We start from the raw sequence: 15858 nt of genomic DNA on the forward strand, positions 1-15858 counted from the left end.
AACAGTCTCTATGAGGTTGGTATTAGGGTCCGACGTTCACAAGTGGGTATTTTGCTTACAGCCCAACACCGTGCAGGACGATTGGAATTTGCCAGAGAACACTTTGATTGGTAGAATCAACATTGGTGCCCTGTGCTCTTTACGGATGAGAGCAGGTTCACGCTGAGCACATGTGACAGAGTATTTAGATGCTGTGGAGAACGTTCTGCTGCTTGCAGCATCCTCCAGCATGATCGGTTAAGCAGTGGGTCAGTAATGGTGTGGGGTGGCATTTCTTTGGAGGGCTGCACAGCCCTCCATGTGCTCGCGAGAGGTAGCCTGACTGCCATTAGCTACCGGGATGAGATCCTCAGACCCATTCTGAGACCATATGCAGGTGCCCTGGGTTCCTTCTGATGCATGACAATGCTAGGGCTCATGTGGCTGAAATGTTACTGTCCAGGAGTTGACTACCACTGATGACTCTCAATTCCGAATATTTTTCAGGAGTTGACTAATGCTTTAAGCCAGGTCAGGGAGGAGATCCCTCAGGAGAACAGCCGCCGCTTCAGGAACATGCACAGGCATTGTAGGGGAGTCATGCAAGCACGTGGAGGCCACACACACTACTGAGCATCATTTCCTTGTCTTGAGGCATTTGCACTGAAGTCGGATCAGCCTGTAATTTGATTTTCCGCTTTGACTTTGAGTATCATTCCAAATTCAGACCTCCATGGATATTGATTTTGATTTACATTGATTATTTTTGTGCTTTATTGTTCTCAACGCATGCCACTATGTTATGAATAAAGATTTGCGACTGGAATATTTCATTCAGTGACATCTAGGATGTGGGATTTTGGTGTTTCCTTTATTTTTTTTGAGCAGTATATGTAATAAATATAAAATATACACAGACAGATAACTACTGTACACTCTTGTGCTATTATATACTGTATATATACATAGATATCCATAGTGTACTGTGGAGATCAGTGTGTGCGTACACACATACATAGACAGATAACTACAATACACATCCATACATATAAACACTTTGCACAGGTAGATATATACACACAAGTATACCAATACACATAGATAATTGTAAATCTACATATGATGTCCCACTGGCAGGTGCATTCCCCCATCTTCAGCAGCTCCACCCTGGTGGTCTTCAGACCATCCATCAGCACTACGGGTCAGATCTCCAGCTGTCACCAGTCCTGTCTTCTGCCTCTTCAATACCTCTGATTGCTGCTGGGAACAGCCTCTGAGCAGTCAGTGAATCTTCTCCTTTCTGAGAAAATCTGACAGCTGCCTGACCCATGTTAACATCAGCCATCACATCAACCTCCCCTCCCCTCCTGTAGCCACTTACCACCCCTTGTACTGCGGGGGGCTCTATTGGGGAACAGCTGCACTGGCCACTCAGGCAGAGTTCACACTGCAGCTACTGCTTCTGAATGGGCCAGTGCAGTGGTTTTCCAATAAAGCCCCCTCAGTACAGGGGGTGGAGGGAGCTACAGGGAGGTAGGGGGGTTGTTTGCATGAGCTATCACACCATCGGTCAGGCAGTTCATTAGTCAGATGTACTGACTGCTCGGAGGCTGTTCTGATCAGCAGTCAGAGGCAGGAGACAGGTTTGTCTGAGAACATCAGCCATACTTACCAAGCCTGTCATTCTGCCTGTGACTGAACGCTGAGAAGCCGGAGGCCGTGAACAGGAATTCCGCTCTCTGCAGGATCCGCAGTGCGCTGTGGTCACTCTTCTGTTTGTAATGCGTATGTCTGTGGTTTTCGCGCATGCGCAGTACAAACTTTGACTGTTTTAAAAAATCACAGATGATGCTTTTTTTCTGCCCGACGCTACAGATGACATGAAAATGCACCGGGTTTTTACAGACTCACCCATAAAATTATTGATGGTTGACAACTCAACCCCCCAATACCTACGCCTGCTGTATAGTGATGTGTATAGGGTTTAGGAATTAGAAATGTTGCTTCCCCCCCCCCAACCTAGTGATCATGTAATCGCTGTGTGCCAGGAGAAAATTGGAGCTGCACGACCCGATCACCTCTGCAGTGCAGGCAGGTGGCTGAGTATCCCCTGTAACTGGGGCATATATGCCGGTCACAGCTACAGAGGAAATCAGCAATTTAAAGTAAATGTATTTAAATATTAAAATGCCCGAAAGTCACTGACAGTCCAAATAACTTTTTTTCTTAGGCTGGTTTCACATTTGCGTTAAAACAACGCTGCGCCCTGCGTCGTTAAGCCCCGCCCCGAGCCGGCTCCCTGCCCGCCCCATCCGGGATCACCGCCTACTTTCGCATTTGCACGCATGCGATCGGCGCACCCTATCTTTAGCATAGGGTGCGCAGATCATGCGCTGCCAGTGTGAAAGTAGCGTGCTGCGCACTTTTGACGGTGCGCCGTGCGCGCCGAAATGCAACATGCTGCATTGATGACATGATGACAAAAGATGGCGGCTGGTAAGTCTTTTACCATGGGCAGGGAACAGGCATAAGTGATATCACGCCAACAGTGAAATAAAAAGCAATAAACCGCGGAGCACATCATATAGATCTGGGTATGTCAGCGGAAGCCATGATGTCTCCCGTACCTGTTCTGCTCCTGGCTTCCTTCTTCTCTCCTTGCACTTTGCTTTCCTTTCACCCTTTTTTAGCTTTGAAAAATAATGTTGAAAAAAATGTTCAATAAAAAAAGAAATAGTATATTGAATCTAAAAATAATACTTTCCATGGATCACAAGAAAAAAGGGAAAATTAATTGAATAACCAAATAAGATAAAATACTTTAAAGTTCTTAAAACTGTATGTGCAAAAACAAACAAACATTAAAATGTACCTGGTCATAAAAGGGTGAAAATGCAAGTTTTTGAACCTTTCATATACAGTGGAAACTGTGAATGTGGACACATAGAAGTTGGGATCCATCTTTTCTGGGATCCAGAGTGGCGACTCTGCTGACTTATGGAGCAGGGGATGTCGGCACATGTTCCATGTACATAGTGGCTGCTATACCGCCTGTCATTCGGGTTCACCCAACACAGATTTCGGCTGTATAAAATGTCATTTTCGGTAATCATTAAATATAGCGATGTCCACTTTCTGCTCTGCGCGTTCTCCTTATTTCTCAGTATTTGTGCTCTAGACATTTTTTCATATATTTCACTAAACTGTTTGTTTGTATATTTTGCAGTATAAATCCAAGGAGGACACCTGGAGCACCGAGGAGCTGAAGAAACACCTGAAGGTGACCCATGAGTTTCCTCTAAATCTTCCATCTGCCCCCCCGACAGATTATATCCCCCCGATCACTCCTGTATTCAAATGAAACCCAAATAGCTGTCGGCGAGGCGTAGCGTTCTCGTCAGAGTCGAGATTTGTCCTAACCTAGGAGACAGAGGAGGAATAATATTATAAAAATGTCATCCATTCTATGAGACACAAATAATTTCATGCCTGAGATCTCAAGGCCACACATCTATTAGTCTGCTGTATGGCAGGTTGTTGCCGTAAAGCTACTGAACGACTATGTGACGACCATGACTCCGAAACTATCTATTGCTATACTAATAACACAACGAAAAGGTCATCAGTGTCACAATACAACACTGTAATGTTCCCAGAGGAAATAAAACATGGAAATAATCTGCATAAGTCCATTCAATAGCCGGCACTCACATCTTAAGATTGCATTATTCAGCCAGTGGTATAAAAGGTCCATGCAGGTCTGAAGCATGTTGCTCGGGAGCGCAGTGGATTTCTTTTCTGCCTTTTAATATTTGTGGTGTTGTGTTTAACCAGTTTTTGTGCCTTATACACACATGATCAAAGTTGTTGGTACCCCTCGTTTTAATGACAGAAAAATCCACAATGGTCACAGAAATAACTTGAATCTGACAAAAGTAATAATAAAGCAAAAATCTATGAAAATGAAAGTCAGACATTGCTTTTCAACCATGCTTCCACAGAATTTTTAAAAAAATTAAACTCCTGAAATAGGCCTGGACAGAAATGATGGTACCCTTAACTTCATATTTTGTTGCACAACCTTTTGAGGCAATCACTGCAATCAAACGATTCCTGTAACTGTCAATGAGACTTCTGCACCTCTCGACAGATATTTTTGCCCACTCCTCAAGAGCAAACTGCTCCAGTTGTCTCATGTTGGAAGGTTGCCTTTTCCAGACGGCATGTTTCAGCTCTTTCCAAAGACACTCAGTAGGATTTAGGTCAGGGCTCATAGAAGGCCAATTCAGAATAGTCAAAAAACCTCAAAAACAAATGAAAAAAGGATAAAAAAAAACCCAGGAGAGCAATCAAAAAATGACCCCTAAAAATTCACTTTTAATTAAATAATTAAAAACTTTGGACAATCCCAACTCATAGGGTACAGGACAATAAATCACCAAAAGACCACCAGACAGAATTTAATATATACAATATACTCAGGACAACTACACTCGCCCTAATGGGCCCTAGTTAGTCCCTTCCTGACCGCGGAGGTTGGCACCCTAGTTGTTGACGATGTCGCGCCCCCGCTCAACGTCGGTGACCCTGTAACACCCTAAAATTCCCTAGTCCACGACGAGGATACACAGAAAAAACACACACATACATAAACACCCGAAAAAAATTTAGACTAGTCCAATGTTTTCCTATTAGTCATTCTTGGGTTTTTTTAGCTGTGTGTTTTGGGTCATTATCCTGTTGCCAGATCTGTGACTGAGACCAAGATTTCTGACACTGGGCAGCACATTTCTCGCTAGAATCCCTTGACAGTCTTGAGATTTCATTGTGCCCTGTGCCAGATGCAGCAAAGCAGCCCCAGAACATAACAGAGCCTCCTCCATGTTTCACAGTAAGGACAGTGTTCTTTTCTTGATATGCTGTGAACATAGAGCTGATGTACCTTGCCAAAAAGTTCCATTTGTCTCATCTGTCCATAGGACATTCTTCCTGAAGCTTTGTGGCTTGTCAACATGTAGTTTGACAAATTCCAGTATGGCTTTTTTATGATTTTTTTTTTTTTTTTCAACAATGGTGTCCTCCTTGGTCGTCTCCCATGAAGTCCACTTTGGCTCATACAACGACGGATGGTGCGATGTGACACTGACGTTCCTTGAGCTTGAAGTTCACCTTTAATCTGTTTAGAAGTTTTTCTAGGCTCTTTTGTTACCATTCGTATTATCCGTCTCTTTGATTTGTCATCAATTTTCCTCCTGCGACCACGTCCAGGGAGGTTAGCTGCAGTCCCATGGAGCTTGTATTTCTGAATAATATGTGCAACTGTAGTCACAGGAACATCAAGCTGCTTGGAGATGGTCTTATAACTTTTACCTTTTAACATGTTTGTCGTTAATTTTCTTTCTAATCTCTTGAGACAACTCTTTCCTTCGCTTCCTCTGGTCCATGTTGAGTGTGATACACACCATGTCACCAAACAGCACAGTGAGTATCTGTAGCCCCCTATACAGGCCACTCACTGATTCCAAGATTGCAGACACCTGTGATGCTAATTAGTGGACACACCATGATTTAACATGTCCCTTTTGTCACATGATTTTCAGGGGTACCATCATTTCTATCCAGGCCTATTTCATGAGTTTTATTTTTTAAAAAATTCTGTGGAAGCATGGTTGAAAAGCAATGTCTGACTTTCATTTGTTCGTTTTCATAGATTTTTTTATTTATTACTTTTGTCAGATTCAAGTTATTTCTGTGACCATTGTGGGTTTTTCTGTCATTAAACGAGGGGTACCAACAATTTTGACTACGTCTGTATACTACTGGATCAATAAAGCAATTCTTCTAAGAAAATGTGAGTGCCTGCCATCGTTTGGATGTTGCTATTACAGGACTATTTTGCTGTGCACCTGGACAGGGAAGCAAATTGATCCTTTCGCAAATAATTTGCATGTTTTCTAAATTGCTCCAAATCCTTTTTTATTTCCAAGTGGCAAAATGTTTATAAGATGTGGCTTCTCCCCGGATGGCATGGTGCATACACCAGAAAGTGAATACTGCCTCACTATGTACTGACAGCGGATGTCCCTAATATTGTAAATTCTACTAAAAGCAGGTTGTTACAATTTTTTTCATTGCTAGTGCCCTACTCACACCCGTAATAAATGCTGAGTGATGTGTCCTCAGATTTCAGATTAATCATTTGCCTTCCATATGTAATAAAGACCTAACTCTCTTTAATGGATTTGTCCCAGTCCATGTAAAGCGTCTATACATTCAAAGATATGGACCGCTCCGAGGGCAACTTTACTTAAATGCATGTATATTGGGGTAACAATAATTTTTGCAGTTGGGCTTCATTAAAAATTTTGCACCATTTGCCTTTTACAGGCTCTTTGTTTCCTAGCGGGTTGCTGGCTGTAGAATGAGATAACGGCGATTCAGTCAGTGAGCCTATTCTGCCGAAGAGTTTATAGCTCTTCTCTCTGTCTTTTTCTAAACTTCTCTCAGGTTATTTATGATCACATGAAATTTCAGCTCTCCTTTGATGTGATCTGTGGTCATAGTTCAACTGAGAGGAGCTCAGAAAAGACAGATATGAGAGTCATAAACTCTGTCCAATCAGGTTCACTGACTGATGCTTCGATAACTCATTCTGCAGCAGTAGACAGTGAAGCATAGAGGCTTTTGAAAGCAAATGGTGTAAAAATGTTACCGAAACCCATCTACAAAATATATTTTTAGCCCAAAATACATGCCTGTATGTAAAAGCAAAGAAAGAAAAAAATTATATACCGTATTTTGCAGATTATAAGATGCACTCCAAATTTTGAGTAGGAAAATAAGATTTTTCTTTTATTTTTAAATAAAATGGTGGTGCGTCTTATTCTCTGCTTTTACGATGGCTTACTTGGAGGGTGGCACCGGTTGACCAGGGTCCCAGGTGGCAGGGTCACTGCTGCAGGAAGTTGGCAGAGGCAGAAGATGCTGTGGGCCCCATGCTGGTAGAAGGTGGTGTTCGGCAGAGGCTGGAGTGGGGCGATGCTGTGCGCCCCAGGCTGGTAGATGGTTGTGTTCGGCGGAGGCAGGACTGGGGCGATGCTGCAGCCCCCGGGCTGATAGGAGATGGTGTTCTGCGGAGGCTGGAGTGGGGCGATGCTGCTGGCCTCAGGCTGGTAGAAGGTGGCGTTCGGCGGAGGCAGAAGATGCTGTGGGCCCCATGCTGGTAGAAGGTGGTGTTCGGCAGAGGCTGGAGTGGGGCGATGCTGTGCGCCCCAGGCTAGTAGATGGTTGTGTTCGGCGGAGGCAGGACTGGGGCGATGCTGCAGGCCCCGGGCTGATAGGAGGTGGTGTTCTGCGGAGGCTGGAGTGGGGAGATGCTGCTGGCCTCAGGCTGGTAGAAGGTGGTGTTCGGCGGAGGCAGAAGATGCTGTGGGCCTCAGGCTGGTAGGAGGTGGTGTTCAGCGGAAGCAGGAGTGAGCGATGCTGCTGGTCCCAGGCTGGTAGAAGGTGGTGTTCAGCGGAGGCTGGAGAGGGGAGATGCTGCTGGCCTCAGGCTGGTAGAAGGTAGTGTTTGGCAGATGCTGGAGTGGGGCGATGCTGCAGGCCCCTGGCTGGTAGATGGTTGTGTTCGGCGGAGGCAGGACTGGGGCGATGCTGCTGGCCTCAGGCTGGTAGAAGGTGGTGTTTGGCGGAGGCAGAAGATGCTGTGGGCCCCAGGCTGGTAGGAGGTGGTGTTCAGCGGAAGCAGGAGTGAGGCGATGCTGCCCGTCCCAGGCTGGTATTAGGTGGTATTCGGCGGTGTGGGGGCTCCACCAACATTTTGTGAAAGTAGACTCCGGGAAAATAGCCGTCAGAGGCAATTAAGGTCTCGGGATCCAAGATAAATTTGTCTTCTGTATTTTTGTGTTGTTCCAACACACACAAAGGAAATAAACATGTATAACAACACGTGTAATTGCAATAATTCTCTGGGAGAAATTTTTTCATTTTCTGGAACAATTTCAAGGATACCAACGCTTTTGGCCATGAATATAATTGCATTTTCTTTTGGCTCTGTTTTTGTTTAGACCATGCAGTCTGACAGCGGTAATGATAGGAGAAATAAGGTAAGAAGTCATCACAGAGAGGATGATGAGCATACACGACGCAAACATAGACCTGATGAGAAGGGAGTCGAGAGAGCGCAACCAAACTATCAAGGGAGAGATGGACATACTGAGAAAGGGAAGGGTGAACATCAAGAGCAGCGCAAAGAGAAGGAGAAAGCCAGAGAAGGAGACCAGGACAAACATCGTGTATCAGAACGGCACCGAACCAAGGACAGAGAGAAAACCAGTGACAAAATGGACACTGGGGAGGAACCAATTAAAGAATATGGAACATATGATCTTGGGAGAGAAGAAAGGAAGATGAGAGACAGTCATGGTAAGTGCCATTATCTGACAATCGGCTCCGACCACTGGCTATGTACCATGATAAAGAAAAGCTGCAGAAACTAAACCGCTAATTTTTTTTTTTAAATCCAATTACAAAAGTGACCTGTTTTTTATCCTGAAACCACTTTTTTCACACAGCAGTAATGACATGAAGGTATGAAGCGGAAACTGCTGAAATGTAAAAGGCTTCATTATTTTGGGAAAGATCACATGCGGAAGGCTCTAGTTTAGTCCAAAAGCATTTCATGATTGTATTTTTTTTCTGCATTTAGAGTCCCGTTAATCACACACACAAACCCACAACTTTTTCTCGCACACTACATACTAACATTCCTGGATAAAGAGATTCTGGCCTCATCATTGCAGAACATTCTGCACCATTGTTCCTCCGTCTAATTGATGGAATTCTCATCGGTCAGATCCACACTCCTAAGGCCTGTTTCACACCTCCGTTTTTCGACGTCAGTCAAAATCCACCAAGTTTCGAAAAAAACAGATCTGCCAAAAAAGGGGCGGATCCGTTTTTTCCCCGATAGACTTACATTAGCGGTGGATCTTGACTGATGGTCATCCGTTGGATCCGTTTTTTGACGGATCCGTGAAAATTTTAGCGGTTCCCGGATGGACTCTGCAACGTTTATTTTGGGTTGACGGTCCGCTACTTTTCAGTGTGCATGCCCAGAAGCCTTGCTCCGGGAAACATTTTAACACAGAAATACCGGCCTGGAAGCGGCGAAAATTCTCTCTCTCGTCACAACGGAAACGGATCCGTTTGTTTCATTTTTCACGGAAGTGTGAAACAGGCCTAAGCCGTCTATACGGGCATGTAGGTCATAAGAGGCTGAACAAAATGATACCCAGTTGTAATGACTAGTGATGAGCACAAGTACTTGTTATTCGAGTTTGCCGTGGGTGCTCGAGTGACTTGTTTGGGTCCAAGCATCTGAATGTTTCGCAGCTGTTAGACAGCGACAAAACATGCAGGGTTTTCTCGACAAACACGGTCAATCCCCGCATGTTTTGTGGCTGTCTAACCGCCTCAGAATATGCGACCGCAGGGATTTGAATATGTCACTCGAGCACCCACGATACTCGCGCACCATTGGCAAAATCGAGTAACGAGCACTTGCGTTCATCACTAGTAATCACACTCCGCTCCGAGAAGAAGAGCAGTCTGTCATTCAGTACATGTCTCATACTGGCAACACAGCTGACACTTGGCGGTATCGGGCCCGGGCGGTTTTGAAACCGATTGGGGCCAATTAACCCCTTAAATACTGCTGTTAATCGCGACAGCGATATCTAAGGCTAGTTTCACATTAGCGTTTACGGCCGCAGCGTCGGGCTGCGCACGGCCGCCGCTAAGCCCCGTCCCCTGCCGCGCCTCCGCCAGTAGCTCTGCCTACGGACGCATGACGCTGCATGCGTCCCCTGCGTCCGTAGGCGGAGGCGCGGCAGGGGACGGGGCTTAGCGGCAGCCGTGCGTAGCCCGACGCGGCCGTAAACGCTAATGTGAAACTAGCCTAAGTGGTTAAAAGGGGGTTAAATGACCTGCTACGGCAGGATCCCCCCACGATCGTAATCGCTGGTGCCGATTGTTGCCATGGTACCCTGAGGGCATATGATGACCCCATATTACAGTGACCTGTGAGATCTAACTATATTCCGAAAAATTAAAACACTACAGGTGTCAGAAAATGGCAACAAAAGCAAAACTTTTTTTTTAATACAAATGTCTGAATTTTTTTTTTACGCCACTTAAAGGGAATCTGTCACCCATATTTAGTGATATCATGTAAAGATATCACTAAATTTTGCATCCCATAAGGATTCTATTCGGGCTTTTGACTCCCCGATGGGCGTGGCTTAGTGGTCTTCTCCCCCCCCCCACCTCCTCGGCTTGCTTCACGTAATCTTCGTCTGTGAATACCAAAGACTCCGTTGGTTTCAGCGCTTGCGCAATGTAAAGGCCTCCGGCGCCTGCGCAGTATGCTTTGCCCAACTGTGGGCGAAGCATATAATCGCTACTGCGCAAGCGCCGGTAATTTCCTGCACGTTCTATGCTCCGGAAGTGTGTCCTGCATGTGAAGACTTCCGGAGCATAGACCGCACTGGAAAATACCGGCGCTTGCGCAGTAGCGATTATATGCTTCGCCCACAGTTGGGCAAAGCATACTGCGCAGGCGCCGGGGGCCTTTACATTGCGCAAGCGCGGAAACCAGCGGCGTCTGTGGTATTCACAGATGAAGATCGCGTGAAGCAAGCCGACGAGGTGGTGGTGGGGGGGGGGTAGACTACTAAGCCACGCCCATCGGACCGGACCGCGGCGGTTTGCATGCATCCACAACAAGCTAAAAAAGGTATTTATGCCTCAAAGGTGCGGGGTCGGGGGAGTCAAAAGCCCGAATAGAATCTTTATGGGACGCACAATTTAGTGATATTTTTACATGATATCACTAAATGTGGGTGACAGATTCCCTTTAATTTAAAAAAATCCTATACATGTTTGGTACCTGTGTACTGATACTGACCTGGAGAATCATATTACTAGGTTAGTTTTATTATTTGCTATGTTAGTTATACAATCAGTAAGCAACCCCCCACCCCAAAAAACCCCCCCCCAAAAAAACTATTGTGGAATTGCACGGTTTTTGAAATTTCACTGCACTTAAAGTTTTTTCCTCGTTTTCCAGTATTTTATGTGGTAAAATCAATAGTGTCATTTAAAAGTACAGCTCGGCTCACAAAAAAGAGGCCATCATATGGCTATATGGACAGAAAAATGAAAAAGTTATGGGAGGAAAGAAGGGGAGGAGAAAAACAAACCAAAACAAAATGGCCCTGGGTTGAAGGGGTTAATACAATAAAGACTCCAGAACATAACACTGAGATAGCTGAATGTTTTACAGTAGAATTTGTGCTGAGCTTTATACTTTTACTAATACTACAGATCTGCTACTCACCAGAACTGTCACTGAAAGAGGAGTGTCTGCACCCTGGAAGTGGCCCCTTTACGACCAATGACGGACAGCACGTCATGAGCTGTAAATACCCATGCCATCGATCCCCACACGCACTCAGAGCACTGTGATTGGTCAGTCATTGTGACTGATCACAGTGATCGTGCATGAGGTGGTCGAGCTCCTGCTCTAAGAACCAGGAACAGTGTCTGCACCACCCATGGCAGTTTAACCTCCTAAATGCTGCGATTGTGAGCAATCCTAACATTTAGTAGGCTGTGACAGGGAAGGGGGCTCCCTCTCCCTTCAAAACGGTTCCTCTGCGATTTGACAACATGCCGACCCCCGGGTCACCAAGCTACGGTAAAGCTACCAAGCTGCTTAGATCATGCTCAGAACATGGTCTAAGAAGCTTCTCTCAGTGCAGGTCTGATAGGTATAAAGCATTGCTTTAGATACATGAACGAAGTCAAAAAAGTAAAAAAAAAAACATTATTATGTAAAAAAAAAAAAAAAGTAGTACACAAATTTGGTATTGCCGCATCCGGAACGACCCGATCTATAAAACTGTCACTCTAGTTAACCCCTATAGGCAATGCAATAAAAAAGTGTTGAAAACTATGGTTTTTCATCATACTGCTTGAAGCAAAGTGGAATAAAACTTGATCAAGAAGATGAATGTACATAAAAATAGTATCCCTGAAAATGTCATCTTGTCCCGCAAAAACAAGCCACCAAAGGCCTGTTTCACACTTCCGTTTTTGTGTCCGTTTTTTTGACGGATCCGCGGTAACCGTAATGGAAGTCTATGGGACAAAAAAAACGGATCCTGCAAAAAATGGCGGATCCGTTTTTTTACGGAAAACAACGGATTTTGACGGATTTGAAAAAACGGAAGTGTGAAACAGGTGTCCATCAGCAAAAAAAAATATATATATCTATAGCTCTCAATGTATGGCGATGCAAAACCAGGATTTTTGGTTGCTTACCGTAAAATCTGTTTCTCGGAGCCTTCATTGGGGGACACAGGAACCATGGGTCTATTGTTGTGAGTTCATTTTCCCCTTCATTACTGGCTGCCGACGCCCTTCTGCCCTGCGGGTGATTTCTCTGTGGGATCCTTGGAGACCAGTCTGAATTCCTGCTCCTCTAAAGCTAAGTTTGCTGCTCGGCCTTTTGCTTTTGTGCTTTGACTTTGTTTTGCTTTGTTTTTCTGGATTTCTGCCATTCCCTGCTGGGGTGTGCTGAATTCATTTAGCTCTGTCTTCTGAAAATACCTGAGTGCTGATTTAGTTTTTGAAGCCTAGCTGCTTCAGGGCCTTTTTCATATCAGCTTGTTGGCTTATGTCTTTGATAGGGTTTTGGCAGATTGCAGACAGCAGCCTTCCTGTCCTTTCCTATCTAGGTAGTTTTGGGGCCCCATCTTTGCTCAGTCTATCTTTCTGTCTGTGTTAGTATTTTCATCTTGCTTCACCGTCATTATATGTTGGGGGCTGCCTATTGCTTTGGGGTCTGCTCTGGGGCAGTTTAGATTTCCCCTTTCTTTCTTTAGGCCTATGTAATTCTCCGGCTGTGATCGAGGGGTCTAGGGCATCGTAGGAACCCCCCACAGCTACTGCTAGTTGTGTTGATAGGTTCAGGGGTCTGCAATCTGATAGTTGCCAACTTCTCTGGTTTTCTGGACTTAGCTTGTATTTCTGCTTTTGCCTCCTACGGTGACTCATTCATAACAGTCTATGCTGCTGCCACTAGGAGGCTGACACTATGCACCTCCTGCAGTATACACCCCACCGACTCGCACTATGATAGTCAGTTAGTGAGAAAGCAGTAGGAGAAACAACAAGATGGAAAGAAAATGCTAACCATACCGCACTTTCAACAGCCACGCCGTTAAATTGAGCGACCGAGAATTCTGGTGACAGATCGGTCCTTGGAACAGCAGACCCGGTCTGTCTGGGAGCCTCCAGGGAGCGTCCACGAGAAGATTGACGATCTCTGCAAACCAAGACTTCCTGAGCCAATCCGGTGTGAACAGTATGACTGGCATCCCCTCCGCCTTGATCGTCTTCAACAGCCTGGGAAGAAGGGGAGGAAACAGATAGGGAAGTACAAACTGCGACCAGGGAATGGCCATCAGCGCCCACCGCGAGAGGATAGCGGGACCTGTAGACGAACCGTGGAACCTTCCTGTTCAGCCGGGACACCATGAGGTCCACATCCGGAGTCCCCCATTGAAGGCAAATCTGATGGAAGACCTCCTGATACAGGGACCACTCTCCTGCCACGAGACCCTCGTGGCTGACAAAATCGGCGGCCCAGTTCTCTGCGCCGGGGTTGTGCACTGCGGATATCGCCAGAACCAACACCACTGCCCAGAGGAGAATTTTGGATACCTTGGCCAAAGGACTCAGAGTCCCTCCCTGGTGATTGACGTATGCCACTGCAGTGGCATTGTCCGTCTGAGCCTGGGTTGGCAGACCCCTGAGAAGCCTTTCCCAGTGAATGGGGGACAGAAGGATGGCCCTTATCTCAAGGACGTTGATCGGCAGAGAAGATTCCTGTGCCGACCAACGTCCCTGGATAGTCAGAAATACCGCACCCCAGCCGAGAAGGCTGGCATCCGTCGTCACTACGTGCCAGTGGACGGGCAGGAAGGACCAGCCCTGGAAGATGAGGGGGGATGCCAGCCTCCTATTGAGAGACTGTTTGACTCGGGAAGAGAGCAGAATTGGATGATCCAGTGAGAGAACAGACCTGTCCCACTGCAAAAGGATGGCCTGCTGAAGTGGTCTTGAATGAAATTAGGCAAAGGGGATCACTTCCGACGATGCCACCATCTGCCCTAGGACCTTCATGGCTGAGCGGAAGGAAGGAAGCCGAGGGCTTTGTAGAGAGTGAACACCCTGCTGGTGGATTGCTCTCTTCTCTTCAGGGAGAAAAACCCTTGTCTGACGGGTGTCGAACAGCATGCCTAGAAAAATGAGGCGCTGAGTCAGAACAAGGCAGGACTTCTTTCTGTTGACAAGCCACCCGAAACGGGACAGGGTGTCAAACTATGGCCAGGCTTTCCTGGGCCTGAGAAAAGGATGGAGCCTTGATGAGGATGTCGTTGAGGTACGGGATGAGAACTAGACCTCTGATCCTCAAAATGGCCATCAACGCTGCCATGATTTTTGTGAAACCTCTGGGAGCGGTTGCGAGACCGAACAGCAGGGCAACAAACTGTAAATGGTCCTGTTGTACCGCAAAATGCAGGAATCTCTGATGCCTTGGAAAAATAGGAACATGGAGATAGGCGTATTGGATGTCTATGGAGCACAGGAATTCCTGCGCCTCTATGGAAACAATTATTGCACGAAAGGGACTCCATCCTGAAATGTCGCAGGCAGACTCTCTTGTTCAGTAATTTGAGATCCAGGATGGGCCGAACCGTGTCGTCTTTCTTCGGCACCATAAACTGATTTGAATAGAAACCTGTGAAATGATCCCGGTCTGGGCCGGAAACGATTACCCCGAACTGAGAACAAAGGCGATGGATGCAAAGAAACCTCGGACCAGAGAAGGATCTTTTGGAGGACGGGATTCGAAGAATCGATCTTTGGGCTGCAAAACGAAATCTATTTTGGATCCTGAAGATACAACCTCCCTGACCCATGCGTCATCCACCGAGGTGAGCCAAACTTCTCTGAAAAAAAGACGACCGCCCAGCTTGGGAGATACGCTGGGGTCTCGGTATGAGTCATGCCGTGGCAGATCTGCCAGGTTTAGGCCTGGTGGATCTACTTTGGGCGTTGCGGGAGCGCCAGGAAGGGATGGGTTTAAAGGAAACCTTCCTAAACTGGCGAGCCTGCGGCCTCTGCTGGTGGGAAAAATCCTCTGTTTCTGCGAAACTACGAAAAGACCGAAACTGCCACTTCAGAGGAGACCGGCGAGGTTTGGACTGGGGGAGAAGGGAAGTTGTGTCCCCGGTGGCGTCCTTAATAATTTGGTCCAGCATGGAGCCGAACAGACGTGATCCCTGGAAAGGCAGGCTGGTAAGGGACTTTTTTGACAAGTGCGCCTGCCAGGCCTTAAGCCAAATAGTCCGCCGGATAGCCACAATATTGCTGGATGCCTGAGCTGCGCAAGACACGGCGCATCCAGGGAGGCAGATACCAAGTACTTCTCTGCATGAGAAATCTGGTCGACGAGATCCACCAGCTGCTCCGGTCAAGCTCCAGCAAGAATGCCCTGACGGAGCTGTTTGGCCCATTTGGCTATGAACTTCGAAACTCAAGTAAAAGCCAAAACCGGACATAATGTAGAAGCTGCCACTTCGAAGGCTAACTTTGCAAAGGATTCTATCATCCTGTCATTGGAATCCTTGAGGGAAGCTCCACTATCAAGCGGGACACCGGTGTTAATGGACAGTCTGGAAACTGGCAGGTCCACAGTCGGAGAAACTGTCCATTTGGCGGTGAGCTCCAGAGAAAAAGGATATAGGA

At 46.4% G+C, this 15858-nt stretch overlaps 1 protein-coding gene across 2 annotated transcripts in view; it reads left to right on the forward strand.

Moving 5' to 3' along the window:
• DYNC2I1 (dynein 2 intermediate chain 1) overlaps positions 1–15858 on the forward strand; it is a 135933-nt gene that overhangs the window by 1838 nt on the left and 118237 nt on the right. For both annotated transcript variants that reach the window (XM_073581612.1, XM_073581613.1), the window contains exons 2-3: positions 3206–3259; positions 8046–8403. In XM_073581612.1, coding sequence (XP_073437713.1) covers positions 3206–3259; positions 8046–8403 — 412 coding nt within the window. The remainder of the gene's footprint in view (positions 1–3205; positions 3260–8045; positions 8404–15858) is intronic.

Source organism: Dendrobates tinctorius, unplaced genomic scaffold (assembly GCF_039654945.1).
Source record: "Dendrobates tinctorius isolate UK_male_01 unplaced genomic scaffold, ASM3965494v1 ptg000070l, whole genome shotgun sequence".
Lineage (NCBI taxonomy): Eukaryota > Metazoa > Chordata > Amphibia > Anura > Dendrobatidae > Dendrobates > Dendrobates tinctorius.